At 45.1% G+C, this 26,214-nt stretch overlaps 1 protein-coding gene across 1 annotated transcript in view; it reads right to left on the reverse strand.

Moving 5' to 3' along the window:
* Positions 1 to 5,825: 5,825 nt before the first annotated feature.
* CENPT (centromere protein T) overlaps positions 5,826 to 26,214 on the reverse strand; it is a 575,308-nt gene continuing 554,919 nt past the window's right edge. Inside the window, exons 12-13 of the mRNA XM_063945279.1 lie at positions 25,414 to 25,518; positions 5,826 to 6,091 (exon numbers count right to left, since the gene is read on the reverse strand). Coding sequence (XP_063801349.1) covers positions 5,968 to 6,091; positions 25,414 to 25,518 — 229 coding nt within the window. The 3' untranslated portion in view covers positions 5,826 to 5,967. The remainder of the gene's footprint in view (positions 6,092 to 25,413; positions 25,519 to 26,214) is intronic.

Consider the following 26,214-nt stretch of genomic DNA (forward strand, 5'->3'; position numbering starts at 1 on the left):
GATGTGTTCAAATTTTTTTTCTAGAAACAGTGATTCATTGAAAGACCATTTTTCATAGTGTAATGCTTACTATAATAGTCATAAGATAGTAAGTCACCAGTCCATTCTAGCTACTCCTAACAGACACGTTTTGACAAATATTCAGTCTTTCAACAGTAACAATACTGGGATAAATGTTCTAATAAGTATTCAAGAAGTTGAATCATCCTTGCAATATGAGCAAGGAAATGTTAATATTTAAAATTGATTCTACCATGGTGTTCCTCTTCAAATCCTGCTTCTTGAGTAAATATGAGTGTATTTTTTAAATCTGGTCTGTGAATTACTGATCTAATTAGCATTTGGCAGCAGAATTTTGCCTTAATGATTGTATGTGGATTTGCCTACCATAAAGATTTGGCCAAAATGTTTCCACAACTACACGTTATCATACTGCAGATGTATTATTTTTGTCTATACCAGCTCCGGCGACAAGGGTGGTCAAGGGGAACACCTGTACCAGGCCCCAAGGATATGCCACTTAGTGCCCGGCAGGGATGTAAGCCGTCTTGTCCAAATAGAGAAGCGAGTCGTAGGCGGAGCCTCAGAGAGACAGGAGCCTTTCACACACAGTGGCTCTGTTGCAGGTAGTTATGTGACATGGCAGCAGCTCCACTGGCCAGGATTCCTGTGCCCTGCATCATCATCATCCTCCTCTGGTGGGGTGTGAGGGCCGCATGGTACCTGCTGTGTGGTGTTCGGGTCTGAATACTGGGGAATGTAGCGCAGGTGAGTCTCTCCCCGGGGTAAGAGTGGCTTGGTGAGGGGATACAGGGGCTTTGGGATGCGGTGGGGGAGCTGGGAATGCAGCATGGAGTCATTAGGGAGAGACAGACTGTGGTGTGTTTGGGGCAAGAAGGAGAGATATACATATTTATATATGTGTATAGATAAACGCCTTGACAAAGGGGCTATGGGCCCCGAAATGTTGGCCTTATGTGATCGTTTTGCACAATACAAGTATTATCTTTTTACCAAATCTCAGAGTGCCGCTGTCTTTTTGTTTACTTGTATCCATACTATTCGCAGATGGCACCCAGGTCTACCAGTTGTCTGCAGTGAGTGCCGGGCACCCCGACGTCTGTGTGTATAGATAAATAGATATACATTTATTAACAGTTTCTTATATAACACATTTCGGCCATCAGTGTCTGGACATCATGTTAGGACTTGATGAAGTCCAGACATTGATGGACGAAACACGTTGGAGGTGCCTCTGATATCTCCTTTAATGGACAGATAAGCCTTTTATGTTTTCAAATCTTGTACGTGTTTTTCAGCCATTGTATGTCATTGCTTTATTAAACCTCTGTTTTAATTCCCTAAAAGCCCTTCCCTAAACGTACATTGATATTGTGCAGTGTTCATAAATGGTACTCACTATGTTGCTCATTACTTCTATTGCATATGCCATGTTTCCAATGGTCTTTGACTGAAGAGTTTACAATCAGATAAGTTGTTGTCTATATTATCGCCATATTTTCCAAGCACCTCTCCGTTTTAAAAGGACACTATCTAGACGCTTTATTGTTCCCCACTACATATATAAGAACAATAGATACGGGGGCGCTCAGGTACCACAAAGTACTACCAATATACGTGACAAAAAGTAATAATAATTGACACTCCTCTACAATATGAGTGGCTGCATCCTTAAGCAATAAAATATGTGTTTGGGAAACACATAAAAGGTAAAATTTGAACAAGTGAAGAAAAGGGCGCCTTCTAGTGTCTAGTAAAATTAATATGTAGTGTGTACCCAGTGTGAGTAGAAAAAGGACACTACTTATCTGGTATATTAAAGACTTTTCTTCGGTCATAGGATCAATAAAGGAACATGACAAAAATAAGAACAATATATCATAGCGTGTACAGGTTTCACACGATTTTCATACCATTAGGTAACATAAAACCAGTTGTATAAAAAACCTTAGTGGGTACAAGCAAATGCCACAATTTTAAAATCCACAGCCAGGGATGTTTTTAAAAGCTTTTTCACAAATTTTAATACAACACATATACACAAATGGAAGAAATGCAATCGTACAGGATAAAAAAGTATATTGAGCTTATCTATCCATAAAGGAAATCTGGTACATCTAGTTGTCCATAAGTATCCAAAAAAATGGTAAAAATTCAAACGTACAGGAAATAAATAGTAAAAAGGCTTATCTGTCCATAAAAGAGGTCCAGGTACATCAGTCAATAAAAACAACAGTATCCTTATCTTGCGCCCAAATAGGAGCAGCACTACGGGAGAAAACTTTGTTGACAAATCTCAATTAAATACAAATTAGAACATAGTTCCCAAGTGCGCTATTTTAGTCATATATTAGTTCTGGGCTGATTCCTCACCGTTCTCAAGGTCATTGATACCCCACGAGGTGAGATCTTGCATGGAGCCCCAGGTCGAGGGAGATCGTCAGTGATCTTGTATTTCTTCCATTTTTTAATAATTGCGCCAACAGTTGATCTCTTCTGACCAAGCTGCTTGCCTGTTGTCGAGTAGCTCTTCCCAGCCTTGTGCAGCTCTACAATTTTGTCCCTGGTGTCCTTAGACAGCTCTCTGGTTTTGGCCATGGTGGAGAGGTAGCAGTCTGACTTTTTGAGGGTGTGGACAGGTGTCTTTTATACAGATAACCAGTTCAAACAGGTGCCATTAATACAGGTGACGAGTGGAAGATAGAAGTAACAGGTCTGTGAGAGCCAGAAATCTTGCTACTTGGTAGGTGTCCAAATACACTGCTCAAAAAAATAAAGGGAACACTAAAATAACACATCCTAGATCTGAATGAATGAAATATTCTTATTAAATACTTTGTTCTTTACATAGTTGAATGTGCTGACAACAAAATCACAAAAATTATCAATGGAAATCAAATTTATTAACCCATGGAGGTCTGGATTTGGAGTCACACTCAAAATTAAAGTGGAAAAACACACTACAGGCTGATCCAACTTTGATGTAATGTCCTTAAAACAAGTCAAAATGAGGCTCAGTAGTGTGTGTAGCCTCCACGTGCCTGTATGACCTCCCTACAACGCCTGGGCATGCTCCTGATGAGGTGGCGGATGGTCTCCTGAGGGATCTCCTCCCAGACCTGGACCAAAGCATCCACCAACTCCTGGACAGTCTGTGGTGCAACGTGGCGTTGGCGGATGGAGCGAGACATGTCCCAGATGTGCTCAATTGGATTCAGGTCTGGGGAATGGGCGGGCTAGTCCATAGCATCAATGCCTTCGTCTTGCAGGAACTGCTGACACACTCCAACCACATGAGGTCTAGCATTGTCTTGCATTAGGAGGAACCCAGGGCCACCCGCACCAGCATATGGTCTCACAAGGGGTCTGAGGATCTCATCTCGGTACCTAATGGCAGTCAGGCTACCTCTGGCGAGCACATGGAGGGCTGTGCGGCCCCCCCAAAGAAATGCCACCCCACACCATTACTGACCCACTGCCAAACCGGTCATGCTGGAGGATGTTGCAGGCAGCAGAACGTTCTCCTTGGCGTCTCCAGACTCTGCCACGTCTGTCACATGTGCTCAGTGATAACCTGCTTTCATCTGTGAAGAGCACAGGGCGCCAGTGGCGAATTTGCCAATCTTGGTGCAAATGCCAAACGTCCTGCACAGTGTTGGGCTGTAAGGAAAACCCCCACCTGTGGACGTCGGGTCCTCATACCACCCTCATGGAGTCTGTTTCTGATCGTTTGAGTAGACACAGCACATTTGTGGCTTGCTAGAGGTCATTTTGCAGGGCTCTGGCAGTGCTCCTCCTGTTCCTCCTTGCACAAAGGCGGAGGTAGCGGTCCTGCTGCTGGGTTGTTGCCCTCCTTCACGTCTCCTGATGTACTGTCCTGTCTCCTGGTAGCGCCTCCATGCTCTGGACACTACGCTGACAGACACAGCAAACCTTCTTGCCATAGCTCGCATTGATGTGCCATCCTGGATGAGCTGCACTACCTGAGCCACTTGTATGGGTTGTAGACTCCGTCTCATGCTACCACTAGAGTGAAAGCACCGCCAGCTTTCAAAAGTGACCAAAATATCAGCCAGAAAGCATAGGAGCTGAGAAGTGGTCTGAGGTCACCACCTGCAGAACAACTCCTTTATTGGGGGGTGTCTTGCTAATTGCCTATAATTTCCACCTGTTGTCTAATCCATTTGCACAACAGCATGTGAAATTGATTGTCAATCAGTGTTGCTTCCTAATTGGACAGTTTGATTTCACAGAAGTGTGATTGACTTGGAGTTACATTGTGTTGTTTAAGTGTTCCCTTTATTTTTTTGAGCAGTGTATTTATTTTCCACAAGAATATACAAATAAATTGTTTAAAAATCAAACAATGTGATTTCCTGTTTTTTTTTTCTTTCAGATTCTGTCTCTCACAGTTGAAGTGTACCTATGATGGAAATTACAAACCTCTCTCTCTCTTTTTAAGTGGGTCAACTTGTACAAATCGGTGGCTATCAAAATACTGTTTTGCCCCACTGTATATATATTACAGTAGTGTAATGCCAACAGTAAAATTGCAACAAAGCATGAAAACAAAAACTGCAGTAAAACCACAGAAAGGGTACGGCAACTCACTGAAGCTTGAACCAGGGCCATAAGCCCCTCACATGCCCATCATCCATTTGGAAATGTGTGTGCAGCTTTGTAGATTAGCAGAGTACTGAACACAACAGTGGTTATAATGTAGGCCAATGTCCAGTGACTTAAACAGGCTCTGTAGTTTATTGGCTGAATTCCTTGTACAGCAATACTCATTGCTACACTGCTTGGATGATCGATGGAGCAGAAACTGCAGTGGAACAGGGGTGTAGGCTGCTCGCCACCCAGTGACTGTCTTCTTGGTACAATGTAGCGATGCAAGGTTCTAGAACATCGGTCACAATCGGGTCAACATGCGGGTCTCAGGAGCTAAGAGGAGGACGCCTTTCCTCAACCACATCCCTCTTACACATTGAGAACAAGATAGTTTATCTGCACATGTGCGGCACCATCAGGAGCCATGTTGGTTAGGGAATTAAATTTTCCTTGAAGAGCCCATTTGATGGAGACTGCACAGTAGCACACTCCCCTCCTAGCACAGACACCATTTGGCATACCCACAGGCCCATCAGACCTCCCCTCTTGCCCCTTAAATGTAATCGACATCCCTACATGCCATCAGAGCTCCCCACATGAACAGCAGACCACTCAACTTGCCCCTTACATGCCAGACATCCCCAAATGCCCATCAGATCTCCCTTATATGCTCACTAGATTTTCTCCCATGCACCTTTTATGTCCATCAGAAGTTATCACGTCACCTGTATGCCTTTTAGATGTAACTACATTCCTCTAACATGCTCATCACATGTTCCTCCGTGCCCTTTATATGCTCATAAGATGTTCCCACAAAACGTTATGTGCTCCAAAAGCTCTTTAACCTCTCTCCTCCACTTACAGTACCTTATGTTGCTGGATGCTTATGCAGAGAGGAGGGATTGCACAATCATAGTCTACCCATGTTGTTGCTTCAGTTGTGGTGAAATTTTGTGGCTCAAATGTGTACCCAACAGTTGTGAGATTTTACCATCCTAGAGGCAACTAGAAATCAATTCCTACGTTAAAAATAAAACAATTCTCTGTAGTCAGTGAGGGCACCTGAGATAGACTCTGGGTATTGTGACATACCTGTACCTATTGCAGTCTTTGATTCCACTACATTGTACACATTGGAAAACCCCACCACATCTAGACTTTATATCAACTATAAAAATAGAATACAAAGAAAATAAACAACCCAAAATATTCTTTATTAACACTTTTATATTTGACATAAAACAATACTACATGCTTATAAGTTAGATATATTAATCTCAAAAAATCTCAAACCCTTACATTACCAAACATAACACAATTTAGCCAATGATTAACTTATATTTTTGGGAAGACTTTATTTCCGCTCATTGCACACGGAATTAGGAGTTTTCTGCAATCCAAAGGCAAGTGTTTTTCAATAAGTACATTGAGAGAAGTTTTATCAGTCACCAGACGCTGCCTAGAAGTAGACAAAAATAAAAAGGAAATAGTTGACAGAGTGATAACAATTACTTTACTACACAAACTGTATAAAATGATTGGCACTGACCCTAAGGCTGGGTATACAATACTACAGCAATGTTGGATGATTTGCTGTGTCGGCGCAACAAATTGTCTACATCGCTATGTGTGTAACCATGATGTGTGCTGCCGTGCTGCAAGCCCGACGGAAGATATCGCCAGCGACCTGATGCAGTGCAAATGAAGGACGGAACAGTACGTGCCATCCTTCATAGGAGTACGGCCAATCCCTCCTGGTCTGGCCCAAAGGGATTTCAGCCGCGACCATCGGGATGATTAGCTGTAGCTCAGGTGTGTACCTGGCCTAATATTGCCGACATATGGGTGATTTTAGGATACAGCACAGAGAGCATCTGCCCTGGACCCCTGGTAGAGGATTTGCTCACCCACCAGAATAAATTTCGCTAAACCTTTTTTTTTTAATCTAGTTTTATTTTAACCAGCATCAGCGGCAGGGCCGGTGCAAGATCTCTCTGCACCCTAGGCAAACCTTCAGCCTAGTGCCCCCTAACCTGCTAGCCCCTCCCCCTCTCACACGCACACCTCCCGGAAGGGAGATAGCAGGTGGCCACTAAGTGGGCTGGGGTAAATTGCATCATTATAAATACATACATGGTCAAAACACCGACAATGGCATCACGAGCACCGTAATAACGTCACTTTAAATTAAATGAATTAACCTTACTCCTTACCCTATCCCTCCCTCCCCGCAGCCTAAATACTAACTTTCGGGATGCCGGCTATCGGGATTCTGGCGTCAGCGTTCTGACAGGTGTCAGGATTCTGGAGCCAGTATTTTAAACACCAGCATCTGGTCCGCTAGGATGCCATCTACGTCCCGTAAAATTGTATGTGTTTACATGTGTATATGCACAGACATACATATATATTTGTATGCTCCTTATTGTGTTCGATCCCCCCATCTTTAAGTTCATTACTGACCGCATACAGAGACATCCTTCAGTTTTTTGCTAGATGAATTCAGTGGTGCCCTCCAGTGGACGGCGCCCCTAGGCAGCCGCCTAAAGCTGCCTAATGGTAGAGCCGGCCCTGATCAGCGGCATAACATTACCGAGTCCTATACATTTTTTGTTAAAGATACCTTCAGACGAATTCCTGACTCTCTTATGACTTTAACAGCAGAACATATATCCACTAAACAATATGTAATACCAATCTGATAATTCATAAACTATATTTTATATGTATTCATTATGGCTAAGTATTAATTTTAAAAATAGTTGAAAAGTAGCTTTAGGGTGCACATTTTCTCTGGGTTTTGGAAGTGCTTTGTTGCTGCTCTGATAACTTTTCATATTTATACTCTTAAGGCCCCCATCCACTAGTGCGATATGGCCTGTTTTTATGAGTTTGAGACGAATTGCGGAGACGGATTGCATGAAGTGTCACATTGCATGTCCTTTTCGTGCGATTGCGATGCGAGGCATGCTCCCGTGTGTATCCCACCGCAATCGCAGATCACACGTGCTGCATGTTATATTTATCTCAAACACACACAAATAGGTTTAATAACGTTAGATTGCATGAGATAAATCATATTTAAAAAAATACATTCAAGTAGCAAATCGCAATTGCAGGGCTCCCGGGAAGCTCCCAGCCAGATTGCAGGAAAAATGGATCCAACTCATTGCTGAGATAAAACTGCCTAGTCGGTTGGGGGCCTTTACAACATCGTTCCTGGGAAAGATTGCGTGCCCGTCTAATGCTGCAGTAAAAAAAAATTGTTCTCTCCCAGTTCAGAAAAAAGTTATATATTATTTTTCTTTACTCCTACATAAAGAATATTTAAAAGCAACATACAGACTACATATCCCTTGGTAAATAAATTTGCAGTATATGATTTGCCGAAGCTCATTTCCCTATTGGTTACTGCCACCTGCTGGTGGGAGGATAGATATGGTCCATCTGTATTTAACACTAGCAGATAGGATTGTCTAGTAAAGGCAAATTAAAAAAATATTGAAGAGAAATTGGAGCTCTAATGTAAGTGACATCAATCCACAATTGATCAATGCCTCAGAGCACCCAATTTTTTTTATTATTAGACAGAACGCGATTTATGCTTTAAAACTTGCTTTTACTTCTTTAAACATTTGAAATGTGATTTATGAATATGCCTAATAGCTCAGACTATCAATTAGGGTATCTGCCTCCACTCCTATTCCCATTCTTTGCCCCCAATTGTAGTCCACATGACACACTTTCCTATTTGGACACAGATACAGTTTTTCATATTTTAGCTGTTTACTAAAACATATTCAAGTTAGTTACATAATAAATATGGTTTTAAAGTACAGACTATTTGCTTTAATTTGAAGGTATTCACATGCAAATTGGAGAAAGGCTTAAGATGTAAAGCTGTTTAAAATGTAGAATCGAGTAAAACTGTTTTACCTTGCGCTCAGTATTGTGGGTGTATGTTGTGGGCAGCGAGATTGCAAGTGAGGTTAAACCCAAAGTCTCAGTAACATAACAATCACCAATGGTTTCTGCAACTGCGCCTGATTAATCTGATACTTAATGCAATGTAATACAAAATGACAGTGTTTATTTGATCTCACTAAGTGGACATGTATGACCGATCCACTAATCATAGTAGAAATGGGTGTTTGTCATACATACGCAAAAAATACAAAAACAATACCATTTGCATAAGACATTCTAATGTGTATTCAGAGAGGTGGGATGCCATCCTCTGTACAACCCCCCCCCCCCCACAAACACACACCCCCTCCTCCGTTCTCGTAATTAATTGATCCTCAAACAGAGGTTAATTCCTATTGTTTTGGGGTTTTTGTTTTTGCAATTTTTTTTATTTTTTGTGTATGTATGACAAACACCCATTTCTACTATGATTAGTGGATCGGTCATACATGTCCACTTAGTGAGATCAAATAAACACTGTCATTTTGTATTACATTGCATTAAGTATCAGATTAATCAGTCGCAGTTGCAAAATCTTTAAAATGTAGCCCCGTCTCTCAAGAGACCAAACATAATTAGACAATTGACTAAAAAGCTGTTTCATAGACAGGTGTGTCCTATACTTTATTTATCAATTAAGCAGGCAAAGGGTCTGGAGTTGATTCCAAGTGTTGCCCTTGCATTTGAACACTGTGGATATGAACCCACAACATGCGGTCAAAGGAGCTCCCAATGCAATTGAAACTGGCCATCTTTAGGCGGCCAAAAAGAAAAAATAACAGGGAGATAGCAAGAACCTTAAGAGTGTCCAAACCAAGTTTGGTACATTCTGAGAAGAAAAAAAAAAAAATTACTTGTGAATCCTTTCCATGTAAAGAAAAACTTCTTTCTCACATCTGGTCAAGTAAGAATTCTCACCAGGATGTAGGCATATCATTATTCAGTTCGTCCAAAGACCTCACTAGAACAAATACAAAGGCTTCACCACAAGGTGCAAACCATTCCTTAAGGTGCATACACACAGTGAGATCCTTGCTATGCCCGATTTTGACTGCAATTTCCCTTGAACTCCCCCAGAGCCCAGATGCTCTGATTTTGACTATCTGTACTTTCGATTTTGACTAAGTGCCAATTTTGACTGTACTTTGTACTAGATAGTACACTATATAGTCAAGATGGACTTGCCTGCGCAGTCTATCAAGCCTTACGATTCGGACCCCACAGGAGTGCACATCGGGATAGCGAGCTGCCTAACACCTTGCGATTTCCACTAACTTTCCTTGCAATTTTGACTATATTGTCAAAATCGAAAGAATATATATCACTGTGTGTACACACTTTAAGTCTCAAGAATAGAAAGGCCAGATTAGACTTTACCAAAAGACATTTTCAAAAAGCCAGCCTGGTTCTGAAACAGCATTCTTGAGCCTAAGAACAAACCATGGGTTCCAGACTTCAGGCAGTTATTGCCTGCAAAGTATTCTCGACAAAGTATTGAAATTTAACATTTTATTTATGATTATGTTAACCCTTTCATGCATGAATTATGATAACGTACTGCAAGATTTAAACTAAAGGAATTATACACGTCCACTTGAGCAGACATCATGCATCTGCAACATAAAAAAATTGTCCTATTTATCATGGAACAGAATTTTAACTTTTTTCTTGCAAAAAAAGGTAAACTGAAAAACCAAATGTCTGGTATGGTTCCAATTTGTACTTTTAATGTTGCTTACTGTGTTTTTTTTCAGTTTATTAAACTATTTAGTTACTAATATGCCCAGGGAAACACATGAAAATTGCCCAAGATGGCTGCCTCACCCGATACTCTGGTACTACCTTGGAACTGATGACCCAAAATGACTGCCTCAATTCACTTTTATGTTCATGTTTTTTGTATTTGCTGCAAATCTAAACCTTTATATTATATTCTTAGGTTATGTAAAGCCCAAGGAGTCCTATTGGAGAAACGCATTACATAAAAAAATGCTTACTACAAACTGGTATTATAATTAGAGATGAGCGGGTTCGGTTCACCGAGAACCGAACCCTACCGAACTCCATGTGTCAAACACGGTTCCGAGCCCGGCTCGGTTATTCCCGCCTGATTCAGAAAACCCGAACGAGGCAAAACATCATCATCCCGCTGTCGGATTCTCGCGGGATTCGGATTCCATATAAAGAGCCGCACATCGCCACCATTTTCACTCAGGCATTGTAGAGAGTATAGAGAGTACGTGGCTACGTTCTCTCAGTGTCAGTTCTCAGTATCAGTTCTCATTGTCTTGTGCTGCATCGTGCTCCTCAGTAATACTAATACTAGTACAGTGTCTTGTGCTGCATCTTGCTGCTGTAGGGTGCTTTGGTAGTAGTGTCCTGTGACTGTGCATCGGTTATCATCATTCCAGTCACAGTGGTATCTGGGGGGTGACAATTCCAGAGTGCTTTTGTGCTGCTCACTAATACTAATACTAGTACAGTGTCTTGTGCTGCATCGTGCTGCTCAGTGTCAGTTCTCAGTAGTATCGTCAGTGCTCAGTATCACTGTTCAGTAGTATCATCAGTGCTCAGTATCACTGCTCAGTGTCTTGTGCTGCTCAGTGTCAGTTCTCAGTATCACTGCTCAGAAGTATCATCAGTGCTCAGTATCACTGCTCAGTGTCTTGTGCTGCATCATGCTGCTCAGTATCACTGCTCAGTAGTATCATCAGTGCTCAGTATCACTGCTCAGTAGTATCATCAGTGCTCTGTATTACTGGTCAGTGCTCAGTGTCTTGTGCTGCATCGTGCTACTCAGTGTCAGTTCTCAGTAGTATCAGTGCTCAGTATCACTGCTCAGTAGTATCATCAGTGCTCATTGTCTAGTGCTGCTCAGTGTCAGTTCTCAGTATCACTGCTCAGTATTATCATCAGTGCTCAGTATCACTGGTCAGTGCTCAGTGTTTTGTGCTGCATCATGCTGCTCAGTGTCAGTTCTCAGTAGTATCATCAGTGCTCAGTATCACTGGTTAGTGCTCAGTGTCTTGTGCTGCATCGTACTGCTCAGTGTCAGTTCTCAGTAGTATCAGTGCTCAGTATCACTGCTCAGTAGTATCATCAGTGCTCAGTGTCTAGTGCTGCTCAGTGTCAGTTCTCAGTATCACTGCTCAGTAGTATCATCAGTGTTCAGTGTCTTGTGCTGCATCGTGCTGCTCAGTGTCAGTTCTCACTGCTCAGAAGTATCATCAGTGCTCAGTATCACTGCTCAGTGTCTTGTGCTGCATCATGCTGCTCAGTGTCAGTTCTGTGTAGTATCAGTGCTCAGTATCACTGCTCAGTAGTATCATCAGTGCTCAGTATCACTGGTCAGTGCTCAGTGTCTTGTGCTGCATTGTGCTGCTCGGTGTCAGTTCTCAGTAGTATCACTGCTCAGTAGTATCATCAGTGCTCAGTATCACTGGTCAGTGCTCAGTGTCTTGTGCTGCTCAGTGTCAGTGCTCAGTAGCATCATCAGTGCTCAGTGTCAGTTCTCAGTATCACTGCTCAGTAGTATCATCAGTGCTCAGTATCACTGCTCAGTAGTATCATCAGTGCTCAGTATCACTAGTCAGTGCTCAGTGTCTTGTGCTGCATCGTGCTGCTCAGTGTCAGTTCTCAGTAGTATCAGTGCTCAGTATCACTGCTCAGTATCACTGGTCAGTGCTCAGTGTCTTGTGCTGCTCAGTGTCAGTTCTCAGTATCATCAGTGCTCAGTATTACTGCTCAGTAGTATCATCAGTGCTCAGCGTCAGTTCTCAGTATCACTGCTCAGTAGTATCATCAGTGCTCAGTATCACTGCTCAGTAGTATCATCAGTGCTCAGTATCACTGGTCAGTGCTCAGTGTCTTGTGCTGCATCGTGATGCTCAGTGTCAGTTCTCAGTAGTATCAGTGCTCAGTATCACTGCTCAGTAGTATCATCAGTGCTCAGTATCACTGGTTAGTGCTCAGTGTCTTGTGCTGCATCATGCTGCTCAGTGTCAGTTCTCAGTAGTATCAGTGCTCAGTATCACTGCTCAGTAGTATCATCAGTGCTCAGTATCACTGGTTAGTGCTCAGTGTCTTGTGCTGCATCATGCTGCTCAGTGTCAGTTCTCAGTAGTATCAGTGCTCAGTATCACTGCTCAGTAGTATCATCAGTGCTCAGTATCACTGGTCAGTGCTCAGTGTCAGATCTCAGTATCACTGCTCAGTAGTATCATTGGTGCTCAGTATCACTGGTCAGTGCTCAGTGTCTTGTGCTGCATCGTGCTGCTCAGTATCACTGCTCAGAAGTATCATCAGTGCTCAGTATCACTGCTCAGTAGTATCATCAGTGCTCAGTATCACTGGTCAGTGCTCAGAGTCTTGTGCTGCATCATTCTGCTCAGTGTCAGTTCTCAGTATACTGCTCAGTAGTATCATCAGTGCTCAGTATTACTGGTCAGTGCTCAGTGTCTTGTGCTGCTCAGTGTCAGTTCTCAGTAGTATCAGTGCTCAGTATCACGGTTCAGTAGTATCATCAGTGCTCAGTATCCCTGCTCAGTAGTATCATCATTGCTCAGTATCACTGGTCAGTGCTCAGTGTCTTGTGCTGCTCAGTGTCAGTTCTCAGTATCACTGCTCAGTAGTATCATCAGTGCTCAGTATCACTGCTCAGTAGTATCATAAGTGCTCAGTATCACTGGTCAGTGCTCAGTGTCTTGTGCTGCATCGTGCTGCTCAGTGTCAGTTCTCAGTATCACTGCTCAGTAGTATCGTCAATGTTCAGTATCACTGCTCAGTAGTATCATTGGTGCTCAGTATCACTGGTCAGTGCTCAGTGTCTTGTGCTGCTCAGTGTCAGTTCTCTGTATCACTGCTCAGAAGTATCATCAGTGCTCCGTATCACTGCTCAGTGTCTTGTGCTGCATCATGCTGCTCAGTATCACTGCTCAGTAGTATCATCAGTGCTCAGTATCACTGGTTAGTGCTCAGTGTCTTGTGCTGCTCAGTGTCAGTTCTCAGTATCATCAGTGCTCAGTATCACTGCTCAGTAGTATCATCAGTGCTCAGTATCACTGGTTAGTGCTCAGTATCTTGTGCTGCATCGTGCTGCTCAGTGTCAGTTCTCAGTAGTATCATCAGTGCTCAGTGTCTTGTGCTGCTCAGTGTCAGTTCTCAGTATCAATGCTCAGTAGTAACGTCAGTGCTCAGTATCACTGCTCAGTAGTATCAGTGCTCAGTGTCTTGTTCTGCTCAGTGTCAGTTCTCAGTATCACTGCTCAGAAGTATCATCAGTGCTCAGTATCACTGCTCAGTGTCTGGTGCTGCATCATGCTGCTCAGTGTCAGTTCTCAGTATCACTGCTCAGTAGTATCATCAGTGCTCAGTATTACTGGTCAGTGCTCAGTGTCTTGTGCTGCATCGTGCTGCTCAGTGGCAGTTCAGTAGTATCAGTTCTCAGTATCACTGCTCAGTAGTATCATCAGTGCTCAGTATCACTGCTCAGTGTCTTGTGCTGCATCGTGCTGCTCAGTGTCAGTTCTCAGTATCACTGCTCAGAAGTATCATCAGTGCTCAGTATCACTGCTCAGTGTCTTGTACTGCATCATGCTGCTCAGAGTCAGTTCTCAGTATCACTGCTCAGTAGTATTATCAGTGCTCAGTATTACTGGTCAGTGCTCAGTGTCTTGTGCTGCATCGTGCTGCTCAGTGTCAGTTCTCAGTAGTATCACTGCTCAGTGTCTTGTGCTGCATCATGCTGCTCAATGTCAGCTCTCAGTATCACTGCTCAGTAGTATCATCAGTTCTCAGTATCACTGCTCAGTAGTATCATCAGTGCTCAGTATCACTGGTCAGTGCTCAGTGTCTTATGCTACATCTTGCTGCTGTATGGTGCTGTGGTAGTGTCCTGTCACTGTGCATAGGTCATCATCATTCCAGTCACAGTGGTATCTGGTATCTATCTAGTGGTATCTAATTCCAGACATTACTGCCGTCTAATTCCAGATATATTACTGGCATATAATTCCACACATTAAAAAATGGAGAACAAAAATTTTGAGGGTAAAATAGGGAAAGATCAAGATCCACTTCCACCTAGTGCTGAAGCTGCTGCCACTAGTCATGGCAGAGACAATGAAATGCCATCAACATCGTCTGCCAAGGCTGATGCCCAATGTCATAGTAGAGAGCATGTAAAATCCAAAAAGCAGTAAAATAACCCAAAAATATAAATTAAAATCGTCTGCGGAGAAGCGTAAACTTGCCAATATGCCATTTACGACACGGAGTGGCAAGGAACGGCTAAGGCCCTTTCCTATGTTTCTCATGACTAGTGGTTCAGCTTCACATGACGATGGAAGCACTCATCCTCCCGCTAGAAAAATGAAGAGAGTTATTCTGGCAAAAGCACAGCAAAGAATTGTGCGTTCTAAATCAGAAAATCCCCAAGGGGAGTCCAAAAGTGTCAGCGGGTGCGATGTCTGACCTTCCCAACACTGGACGGGAAGAGGTGGCTCCTTCCACCATTTGCACGCCCTTTGCAAGTGCTGGAAGGAGCACCCACAGTCCATTTTGTGATATCGAAATTGAAGATATCACTGTTGAAGTACACCAGGATGAGGATATGAGTGTTGCTGGCGCTGAAGAGGAAGTTGACAAGGAGGATTCTGATGGTGATGTGGTTTGTTTAAATCAGGCACACGGGGAGACAGTTGTCATCTGTGGGATGAATAAGGCCATTGACATGCATGGTCAAAATACAAAAAAAAAATCACCTCTTCGGTGTGGAATTATTTCAACAGAAATGCGGACAACAGGTGTCAAGCCGTGTGTTGCCTTTGTCAAGCCATAATAAGTAGGGGTAAGGACGTTAACCACCTAGGAACATCCTCCCTTATACGTCACCTGGAGCGCATTCATCAGAAGTCATTGACAAGTTCAAAAACTTTGGGTAACAGCGGAAGCAGTCCACTGACAACTAAATACCTTTTTCCTCTTGTACCCAAGCTCCTGCAAACCACACCACCAACTCCCTCAATGTCAATTTCCTCCTTAGACAGGAACGCCAATAGTCCTGCAGGCCATGTCACTGGCAAGACTGACGAGTCCTTCCTAACTGGGATTCCTCCGATGGATCCTTGAGTGGAACGCCTACTGCTGCGAGTCGATCGTCATCCCAGAGTCGGAAGACCACTTGGACTACTTCCATTAAGCAATTGATTGTCCAACAGTCCTTTGCGAGGAAGATGAAATATCACAGCAGTCAGTCATCCTGTTGCAAAGCAGATAACTCAGGCCTTGACAACTCTGTTGGTGTTAGATGTGCGTCCGGTATCCAACGTTAGTTCACAGGGACTTAGAGAATTGCTTGAGGTAGTGTGTCCCCGGTACCAAATACCATCTAGGTTCCATTTCAGTAGGCAGGCGTTACTGAGAATGTACAGGGACGTCAGAAAAAGTGTCATCAGTGTCCTAAAAAATGCAGTTGTACCCACTGTCCACTTAACCACGGACATGTGGACAAGTGGAGCAGGGCAGACTAAGGACTATATGACTGTGACAGCCCACTGGGTAGATGTATTGCCTCCCGCAGCAACAACGGCGGCACCAGTTGCAGCATCTCGCAAATGCCAACTCGTTTCTAGGCAGGCTACGCTTTTTATCACCGCTTTCCGTAAGAGGCACACCACTGACAACCTGTTACGGAAACTGAGGGACATCATCGCACAACGGCTTACCCCACTTAGACTCTCCTGGGGATTTGTGATATCGGACAACGCCACCAATATTGTGCGTGCATTACATGTGGGCAAATTCCAGTACGTCCCATGTTTTGCACATACAATTAATTTGGTGGTGCAGAATTTTTTGAAAAACGACAGGGGCGTGCAGGAGATGCTGTCGGTGGCCCAAAAAATTGCGGGCCATTTTCGGCATTCACCCACCCCGTGCCGAAGACTGCAGCACCAGCTAACACTCCTAAACCTGTCATCACCTGGACCAAGAGGTGGTAACGAGGTGGAATTCAACCCTCTATATGCTTCAGAGGATGGAGGAGCAGCAAAAGGCAATTCAAGCCTATACATCCGCCTACGATATAGGCAAAGGAGGGGGAATGCACCTGACTCAAGCGCAGTGGAGAATGATTTCCGTGTTGTGCAAGGTTCTCCAACCCTTTGAACTTGCCACACGTGAAGTCAGTTCAGACACTGCTAGCCTAAGTCACGTCATTCCCCTCATCAGGCTTTTGCAGAAGCAGCTGGAGAGATTGAAGGAGAAGCTAAGACGGACCGATTCTGCTAGGCATGTGGGACTTGTGGATGGAGCCCTTCATTCGCTTAACCAGGATTCACGGGTGGTCAATCTGTTGAAATCAGAGCACTACATTTTGGCCACCGTGCTCGATCCTAGGTTTAAAGCCTACGTTGTATCTCTCTTTCCGGCAGACACAAGTCTGCAGATGTTCAAAGACCTGCTGGTGAGACAATTGTCAAGTCAAGCGGAACGTGATCCGTCTACAGCTCCTCCTTCATTTGCTACCGCAACTGGGGCTACCAGGAAAAGGATAACATTTCAAAACCCACCCACTGGCGGTGATGCAGGGCAGTCAGGAGCAAGTGCTGACATCTGGTCCGGACTGAAGGACCTGCCAACAATTACTGACATGTCGTCTACTGTCACTGCATATGATTCTGTTGCCATTGAAAGAATGGTGGAGGATTATATGGGTGACAGCATCACTGTAGGCATGTCAGGCAGTCCGTATGTATACTGGCAGGAAAAAGAGGCAATTTGGAGGCCCTTGCACAAACTGCCTTTATTTTACCCCCCCGCCCCACCTCCAGTGTGTATTCTGAAAGAGTGTTTAGTGCAGCCGGTCACCTTGTCAGCGATCGGCGTAGGAGGTTACTTCCAGAAAATGTGGAGAAGATGATGTTCATCAAAATGAATGATAAATTCCTCCGTGGAGACATTTACCAGCAATTGCCTCCAGAAAGTACCCAGGGACCTGTGATGGTGGATTCCAGTGGGGACGAATTAATAATCTGTGATGAGGAGGAGGAGGAGGATCTACAACCTGAAAGGGGTGAGGATTCTGAGGGTGAGGACGACATCCTGCCTCTGTAGAGTCAGTTTGTGCAAGGAGAGATGAATTGCTTCTTTTTTGGTGGGGTGATTAATGTCTTCTTTTTTTGTAGGGGCCCAAACAAACCAATCATTTCAGCCACAGTCGTGTGGCAGACCCTGTCGCTGAAATGATTGGTTTGTTAAAGTGTGCATGTCCTGTTTATACAACATAAGGGTGGGTGGGAAGGCCCCAAGGACAATTCCATCTTGCACCTCTTTTTTATTTATTATTTGCATCATGTGCTGTTTGGGGACTATTTTTTTTTTTTAAAGTGCCATCCTGTCTGACACTGCAGTGCCACTCCTAGATGGGCCAGGTGTTTGTGCGCCCACTTGGGTCGCTTAGCTTAGTCATCCAGCGACCTCGGTGCAAATTTTAGGACTAAAAATAATATTGTGAAGTGTGAGGTGTTCAGAATAGACTGGAAATGAGTGGAAATTATAGTTATTGAGGTTAATAATACTATAGGATCAAAATTACCCCCAAATGCTATGATTTTAGCTGTTTTTGACTTTTTAAAAAAAATCACCCGAATCCAAAACACATCCGAATCCAAAACCCGAAAGGGTGGTTTTGGCAAAACGCGTCTGAGTCCAAAACACGACCGCGGACCCGAATCCAAAACACAAAAAATGCCTGCTGCACATCTCTAATTATAATGTCCCTATTTAATCCCACAAAAAAATAGGATTTTAATACCTACCGGTAAATCCTTTTCTCCTAGTCCGTAGAGGATGCTGGGGACTCTAAAAGGACCACGGGATATAGACGGGATCCGCAGGAGCTTGGGCACACTAAAAAGACTTTGACTGGGTGTGAACTGGCTCCTCCCTCTATGCCCCTCCTCCAGACCTCAGTTATAGGAACTGTGCCCAGGAGAGACGGACATTTCGAGGAAAGGATTTTTGTTAAACTAAGGGCTAGAAACACACCAGCCCACACCACAAACATACCGTACAACTGGAGTAGTATGAAACCAGATAACAAGTATGAACTAACAGCAGCAACAAGCTGAACATAACTGATACACAACCACGTGTAACCGAAAATAACCAGTCTCAACCTAACTGCAAGGAACAGTCCGCACTGGGATGGGCGCCCAGCATCCTCTACGGCAGTGATTTTCAACCTTTTTTTTTACTCGCGGCACACCGAACAATATTTTAAAATTGCCAAGGCACACCATCAGTTCCCCACAGAAGAAAACAAAACACACACATTGGCCCTCACAGTAAAAAAAACAAAAAAAAACACACACATACATTGGCCTACACAGAAAAAACAACCACATTGCTCCCCACATAAATCATGTTGCTCCCCACATAAATCCTATTGCTCCCCACATGAATTATTCACATTGTTCCCCCCATAAATCCTATTGAAATCCTATTGTTCCCCACAGGAGAAATAAAATAACAAATATTATCAGATGTCCTCCTCCATGTCCCTCAGTGGCAGGGGTTGTTCATAGTGGAGTTCTGCGAATACTGAGCAGCAGGCGGTCGGGCAGGTGTGGATGTGGGTGGGCAAGGAAAGCTGTGTATGCAGGCGGGAACTGGAAGATAAGTATGCAGGCGGGTGGGCTGGCTGGGTGGTGAGAGGCGGCGGCCGTGACCTATGATATCACATTGTTTTCAAGTCATAGGTCATGGCCGGAGCACAACTAATCCTCTAAGAAGAACCCGGGCCAACAGTTCATTCTGAAGGTGCAGGAAGCTGCTCTGGCTCCACGGCACACCTTGCAACTGGTCGCGGCACACTAGTGTGCCACGGCACACTGGTTGAAAAAGCCTGCTCTACGGACTAGGAGAAAAGGATTTACCGGTAGGTATTAAAATCCTATTTTCTCTTACGTCTTAGAGGATGCTGGGGACTCCAAAAGGACCGTGGGGTCTATACCAAAGCTCCAGAACGGGCGGGAGAGTGCGGATGACTCTGCAGCACCGATTGAGCAAAGATGAGGTCCTCATCAGCCAGGGTATCAAACTTGTAAAACTTAGCAAAGGTGTTTGAACCCGACCACGTAGCTGCTCGGCAAAGCTGAAGTGCCGAGACCCCTCGGGCAGCCGCCCCAGATGAGCCCACTTTCCTGGTAGAATGGGCTTTACTGACTTCGGCAACGGTAGCCCAGCCGAAGAAAGAGCTTGCTGAATCGTATTACAAATCCAGCGTGCAATAGTTTGCTTAGAAGCAGGATTTCCAATCTTGTTGGAAGCATACAGGACAAACAAAGCCTCTGTTTTCCTGGTAAGAGCCGTTCTAGCGACGTTAATTTTCAAAGTTCTTACAACATCAAGAGACTTTGGAACCGCCACAGCATCTGTAGCCACAGGCACCACAATAGGTTGGTTAATGTGAAACGAAGAAACCACCTTCGGCAGAAATTGTTGACGAGTCCTCAATTACGCTCTATCCGAATGGAAGATCAAATATGGACTCTTGTGAGACAAGGCCGCCAACTCTTACACTCGCCTGGCAGACGCCAGAGCCAAAAGCATGACCACTTTCCAAGTGAGAAACTTTAACTTAACCTTACGCAAAGGTTCAAACCAGTGAGACATAAGAAACTGCAACCCCACTTCAAGATCCCACGGCGCCACAGGCGGGACAAATGGAGGATGGATATGCAGCACTCCCTTCACGAAAGTCTGAACCTCTGGAAGGACGGCCAATTCTTTTTGAAAGAAAATAAAGCCGAAATCTGCACTTTGATGGAACCCAATTTCAGGCCTGCATCGACGCCTGCCTGCAAAAAATGGAGAAACCGACCCAAGGGAAACTCCTCCATAGGAGCTGCTTTGGTTTCACACCATGAAACATACTTTCTCCAAATACGGTGATAATGTTTCGCCGTAACCTCCTTCCTAGCCTTAAGGAGAATGGGGATGACCTCCCCGGGAATACCTTTTTGAGCTAAGATTTGGCGCTCAACTTCCACGCCGTCAAACACAGCCGCGGTAAGTCCGGAAACACGCAGGGCCCCTGCAGTAACAGGTCCTCTCTTAGAGGAAGCGGCCAAGGATCTTCCACAAGCAATTCCCAAAGATCCGGATACCAAGCCCTGCGTGGCCAATCTGGAACGACGAGAATTGCCTGAACCCTTGTGCGTCGTATGATCCCCAGCACCTTTGGAATGACAGGAAGCGGAGGGAACACATACACTGACTGAAACACCCACGGAGTCACCAGGGCGTCCACTGCACTGGCTTGGGGGTTCCGTGACCTGGAACAATACCTCGGAAGCTTCTTGTTGAGGCGAGACGCCATCATGTCTATCAGAGGAATTCCCCAATGCCTTGTCACTTCTGCAAATACCTCTTGATGAAGAGCCCACTCTCCCGGATGGAGATCGTGTCTGCTGAGGAAGTCTGCTTCCCAGTTGTCCACGCCTGGAAGGAAGACTGCTGACAGAGCGCTCACATGCTGTTCCGCCCAGCGAAGGATTCTTGTGGCCTCCGCCATAGCCGCTCTGCTCCTTGTTCCGCCTTGGCGGTTTACGTACACCACCGCTGTTATGTTGTCCGACTGGATCAGGACAGGACGACCCTGAAGAAGGCTCATTGCTTGCAGCAGGCCGTTGTAAATGGCTCTTAACTCGAGAACATTTATGTGGAGACAAGATTCCTGGTTTGACCATTTTCCCGGGAAATTTCTTCCTTGCGTGACTGCGCCCCAGCCTCGGAGACTTGCATCTGTGGTCAGCAGGACCCAGTCCTGGATTCCGAATCGGCGTCCCTCTAGAAGGTGAGAGCTTTGCAGCCACCACAGGAGAGAAATCCTGGCCCTGGAAGATAGACTTATTTTCCGGTGCATGTGCAGGTGAGACCCGGACCATTTGTTCAGCAGATCCCACTGAAACACCCAGGCATGAAACCTGCCAAACGGAATGGCTTCGTAAGCCGCAACCATCTTCCGTAGAACCCGAGTGCACTGATGAATTGACACACTTGTCGGCCTCAGAAGCTCCCTGACCATTGTCTGTATTTCCAGAGCTTTGTCTTCCGGAAGAAACACTCTCTGTAACTCCATGTCTAGAATCATGCCCAGAAAGGGCAGCCGAGTGGCCGGGATCAACTGAGACTTCGGCAAATTTAGAACCCAACCGTGTTGTCGCAGAACCGACAGAGAAAGATCCACATTTCTTAACAACTGTTCCTTGGACCTCGCCTTTATCAGGAGATCGTCCAAGTATGGGATAATTGTAACCCTTTGCTTGCGAAGGAGAACCATCATTTCTGCCATGACCTTGGTGAAAACCCTCGGGCCCGTGGAAAGCCCAAACGGCAACGTCTGAAATTGGTAATGACAATCCTGCACCGCAAATCTCAGGAAGGCCTGATGCGGAGGATATATCGGGACGTGTAAGTAGGCATCCTTTATGTCGACTGACACCATAAAATCCCCCCCTTCTAGGCTGGAGATCACAGCTCGAAGAGATTCCATCTTGAACTTGAAAGTTTTCAAGTATGGATTGAGGGATTTTAGGTTCAGAATCGGTCTGACCGAACCGTCTAGCTTCGGTACGACAAAGAGGCACGAATAGAAACCCTCCCCCCGTTGGGACGGGGGAACGGGAACAATGACCTTCTGTTGACACAACTTTTGTATCGCAGCATTTACCACATCTCTTTCCGGAAGAGACACTGGCAAGGCCGAAATGAAAAAGCGGTGAGGGGGCATCTCCTGAAACTCCAGCTTGTACCCCTGAGACACTATGTCTAAGACCCAAGGATCCAGGGCTGATTGAACGCAGACCTGACTGAAGATCCGGAGACGCACCCCCACCGGCCCGGACTTCCGCAGGGGAGCCTCAGCGTCATGCGGTGGACTTGGTAGAGGCGGGGGAGGACTTTGGTCCTGGGTGCCTGATCCTGCAGGCGACTTCTTACCCCTTCCTCTGCCCTTTGAAGCGAGGAAGAACGAGCCTTTTCCTCGTTTGTATTTATTAGGTCGAAAGGACTGCATCTGCTGATGGGGTGCCTTTTTCTGTCTTATGGGAACATAAGGAAGAAAAGATGACTTACCCGCAGTCGCGGTAGACACCGCGGTAGACACCAGGTCAGCCAGGCCGTCACCAAACAAGACACTACTTTTGAAGGGGAGAGCTTCCATATTTTTCTTGGAGTCGGCATCAGCATTCCATTGATGGATCCACAGCGCCCTCCTGGCCAAGACCGCCATGGCATTGGCTCTTGATCCCAAGAGGCCAACATCCCTCGCCGCATCCTTTAGGTAATCTGCAGCGTCCTTGATATAACCAAGAGTCAAAAGAATATTATATTTATCAAGGGTATCCATATCAGAAGCTAAATTTTCAGCCCATTTAGCAATAGCACTACTCACCCATACCGATGCCACAGCAGGTCTGAGCAATGCACCCATATTAACGAAAATGGCCTTCAAAGACGTTTCCAGCTTGCGATCTGCCGAGTCCTTGAGAGCAGCCGTGTCAGGGAACGGAAGCGCCACCTTCTTGGACAAACGGGATAGAGCCTTGTCGACATTCGGAGACGACTCCCATTTTTCCCTGTCATCAGAGGGGAAAGGATACGCCATAAAAATTCTCTTGGGAATTTGCCACCTCCTGTCCGGCGACTCCCAAGCTTTTTCACAAAGAGCATTCATTTCATGAGAAAGGGGAAACTTCACCTCAGGTTTTTTTCCCTTTAAATAGGCAAATCCTTGTTTCCTGAACTGCAGGTTCGTCAGAAATATGTAAAACATCTTTAATAGCCACAATCATGTACTGAATACTCTTAACTACCCTTGGGTGTAAAGTAGCCTCATTAAAATCGACATCGGAATCTCAGTCCGTGTCGGCATCTGTATCTACCATCTGGGTAAATGAACGTTTTTGTGACCCTGAGGAGGTCTGCACCTGAGCCAAAGCATTCTCCATGGATTTTCTCCATGTCTGTGTCTGAAAATCAGATTTATCCAACTTCTTAGACAACAAAGCAACATTAGCATTAAGTGTACTCAACATAGCAACCCAATCAGTAGTCGACTGCGTCGACAGAGCCATTTCCAGCTCCTTTTCTGCGCCACTAGTAACTTCCTCCGTTGAGGAACACGAAGCCTCAGACATGCCGACACAAAGTACCGACACCCACACACACACTGGCCAATAAAGGGGACAGCCTACAGGGAAGCCCAGAGAGAGAAACACAGAGGAAGTATGCCAGCTCACACCCCAGCGCCCATATATTACACCACACTAATATATGTCAGCAGCGCTGTACCAATAATGAGAAAAGCACCAAAAAATTTGTGCCCCCCCCGTTTTGCTCTCTTTTACGTGTGAGGAGCCTGGAGGTCCGGGCCAGCGTTCTCTGCAGCGGCTGTGGAGAGAAGAAAATGGCGCTGGTGAGCTGTGAGGCTAAGCCCCACCCCTTCCCGGCGTGCTTCAGTCCCGCCTGAATGCAAATTTTTTATACTGGTACTCACAGGGCGGCGCCCCCCCCCCCCCCCCCCCCCTGTGAGTACCGTTAGTGGTATGTGTGGGAGCATGGAGCGCAGCGCTACCGCTGCGCTGTACCTCCGTTACTGAAGTCTTCTGCCGTCTGAAGTCTTCGGTTCTTCTCATACTCACCCAGCTTCTGTCTTCTGGCATCTGTGAGGGGGGTGACGGCGCGGCTCCGGGAACAAGCAGCTAGCCGAACCAAGTGATCGAACCCTCTGTAGCTAATGGTGTCCAGTAGCCCAAGTAGCAGAGCCCTTAACTAAGCAGAAGTAGGTCTGACTTCTCGCCCCTCAGTCCCTCGATGCAGGGAGCCTGTAGCCAGCAGGTCTCCTTGAAAATAAAAACCTAACAAAAGTATTTTTCCAGAGAAACTCAGTAGAGCTCCCCTAGTGTGTGTCCAGTCACTCCTGGGCAAAGTCTAACTGAGGTCTGGAGGAGGGGCATAGAGGGAGGAGCCAGTTCACACCCAGTCAAAGTCTTTTTAGTGTGCCCAAGCTCCTGCGGATCCCGTCTATACCCCATGGTCCTTTTGGAGTCCCCAGCATCCTCTAGGACGTAAGAGAAATACATTTATGGATAAGTTTTATTATGAACAGTTGCCCAAAATTAATATATGTCTCTGACGTTCTCAATGAACTGTACTAGATGAAATTGCCTGTTCACAGCCTAGATGGACAGTTTCAGTGAACTGACCAGAGTTGCTTGTAGTATTGGCTTAAATTAATGAGAGTATATTAGTTGAGTAGTATGTAGTCTACAAGGCCTACAGCAGCCCCTGATTGATGAGGTCTTTCCCTAATATGTCCATGCCAGTATAATATAATATTCCCATGCCAATATCCCCGATTTCAGTGCTAGACAGTGGAGAAGCATACTGATAAAGAGGGACACACAAGGCAGAAAAAAATAAATGCAGACATGGAGACTATGGGTAATGAGGGTCCTACTCATGAAATTACAATCTAGTGTATTAGGTACTGTAAATAAGCACAAGTAGACCCAAATATTACAGATTTCTATAAACACGGATTACAAAACAACTAGTAACACACTCCTCCACTGTAAAAACAAGTGGAACCAGTAACCAGGGCTGGTTACTGGTTTCACTCGTTCTTATAGACTATTTTCTGTACAAAGGGTGAAACCTACCTGTGAAACAAGCTGCATTGGAGTGTGAAGCACAAGGCTGATGTTAATTTAATTGTACACTCCTCCACTGGTTAACCTTTGCCCTTACCTTTTCATAAGGAGCTCCACATCGCTACAAGTTACTGTTTTGCGACCGGCATGAGCACAATATGCAGTCAGATCATCTGACATTTGGTCCAAATACCGTTCCAAACTGGAAAATTAAAAAAAGTGACAAAAGTTTGGTTAATCACGCAAAACTCGCAAGCATAACACATCACTAATAAATCCATCATTGCATGCGTATGCAAAGTGGCAACAATCAAAAGATGTATGTATGTCAGCACCTATGCCAGGCATACATCACATACACCCATGTTGATACCATTTGCCTTGTTTGCTAGAGCAGCATTCGTATCAATATATATAATCAACACGCACAATAGATGCACGGGTAACTACGAAAACACCCATCAGCATTGGGGGCGCATTCACAGTTAGACAAATTGGACGCGTTTCTCAGCCACCTCTAGCGGGTTGTTTCCTCAGATGGAGACGCACCACAAGAGGTGGTTGAGAAATGAGTAAGGGTTCCTGATCCAGGCGTCCCAGTACCGAACCCCACTGCATTATAGATAGTGGAGGCTCCGTTAATCGTCCCGCCGATGGTAGCTATTCTCACCTTCCAGCGGTATACCGCTGGTACCATCGGCAACCCTGTGATTATCCTGACCAGACAGTCATACGGCTATCTGAGACTTCAACACCGCCACACTGACGCCGTTTATACTAAGTTGCAAGCAGTGCATTCATTGCCGGATACTCCTGGAACCGCATCAGCTGTTAGAGACTATCATTGCCGACGGCGTCATAGATTTCTTTAGTGCAATATTGCACATATCATCTGTCT

This window comes from Pseudophryne corroboree, chromosome 11, assembly GCF_028390025.1.
Source record: "Pseudophryne corroboree isolate aPseCor3 chromosome 11, aPseCor3.hap2, whole genome shotgun sequence".
Lineage (NCBI taxonomy): Eukaryota > Metazoa > Chordata > Amphibia > Anura > Myobatrachidae > Pseudophryne > Pseudophryne corroboree.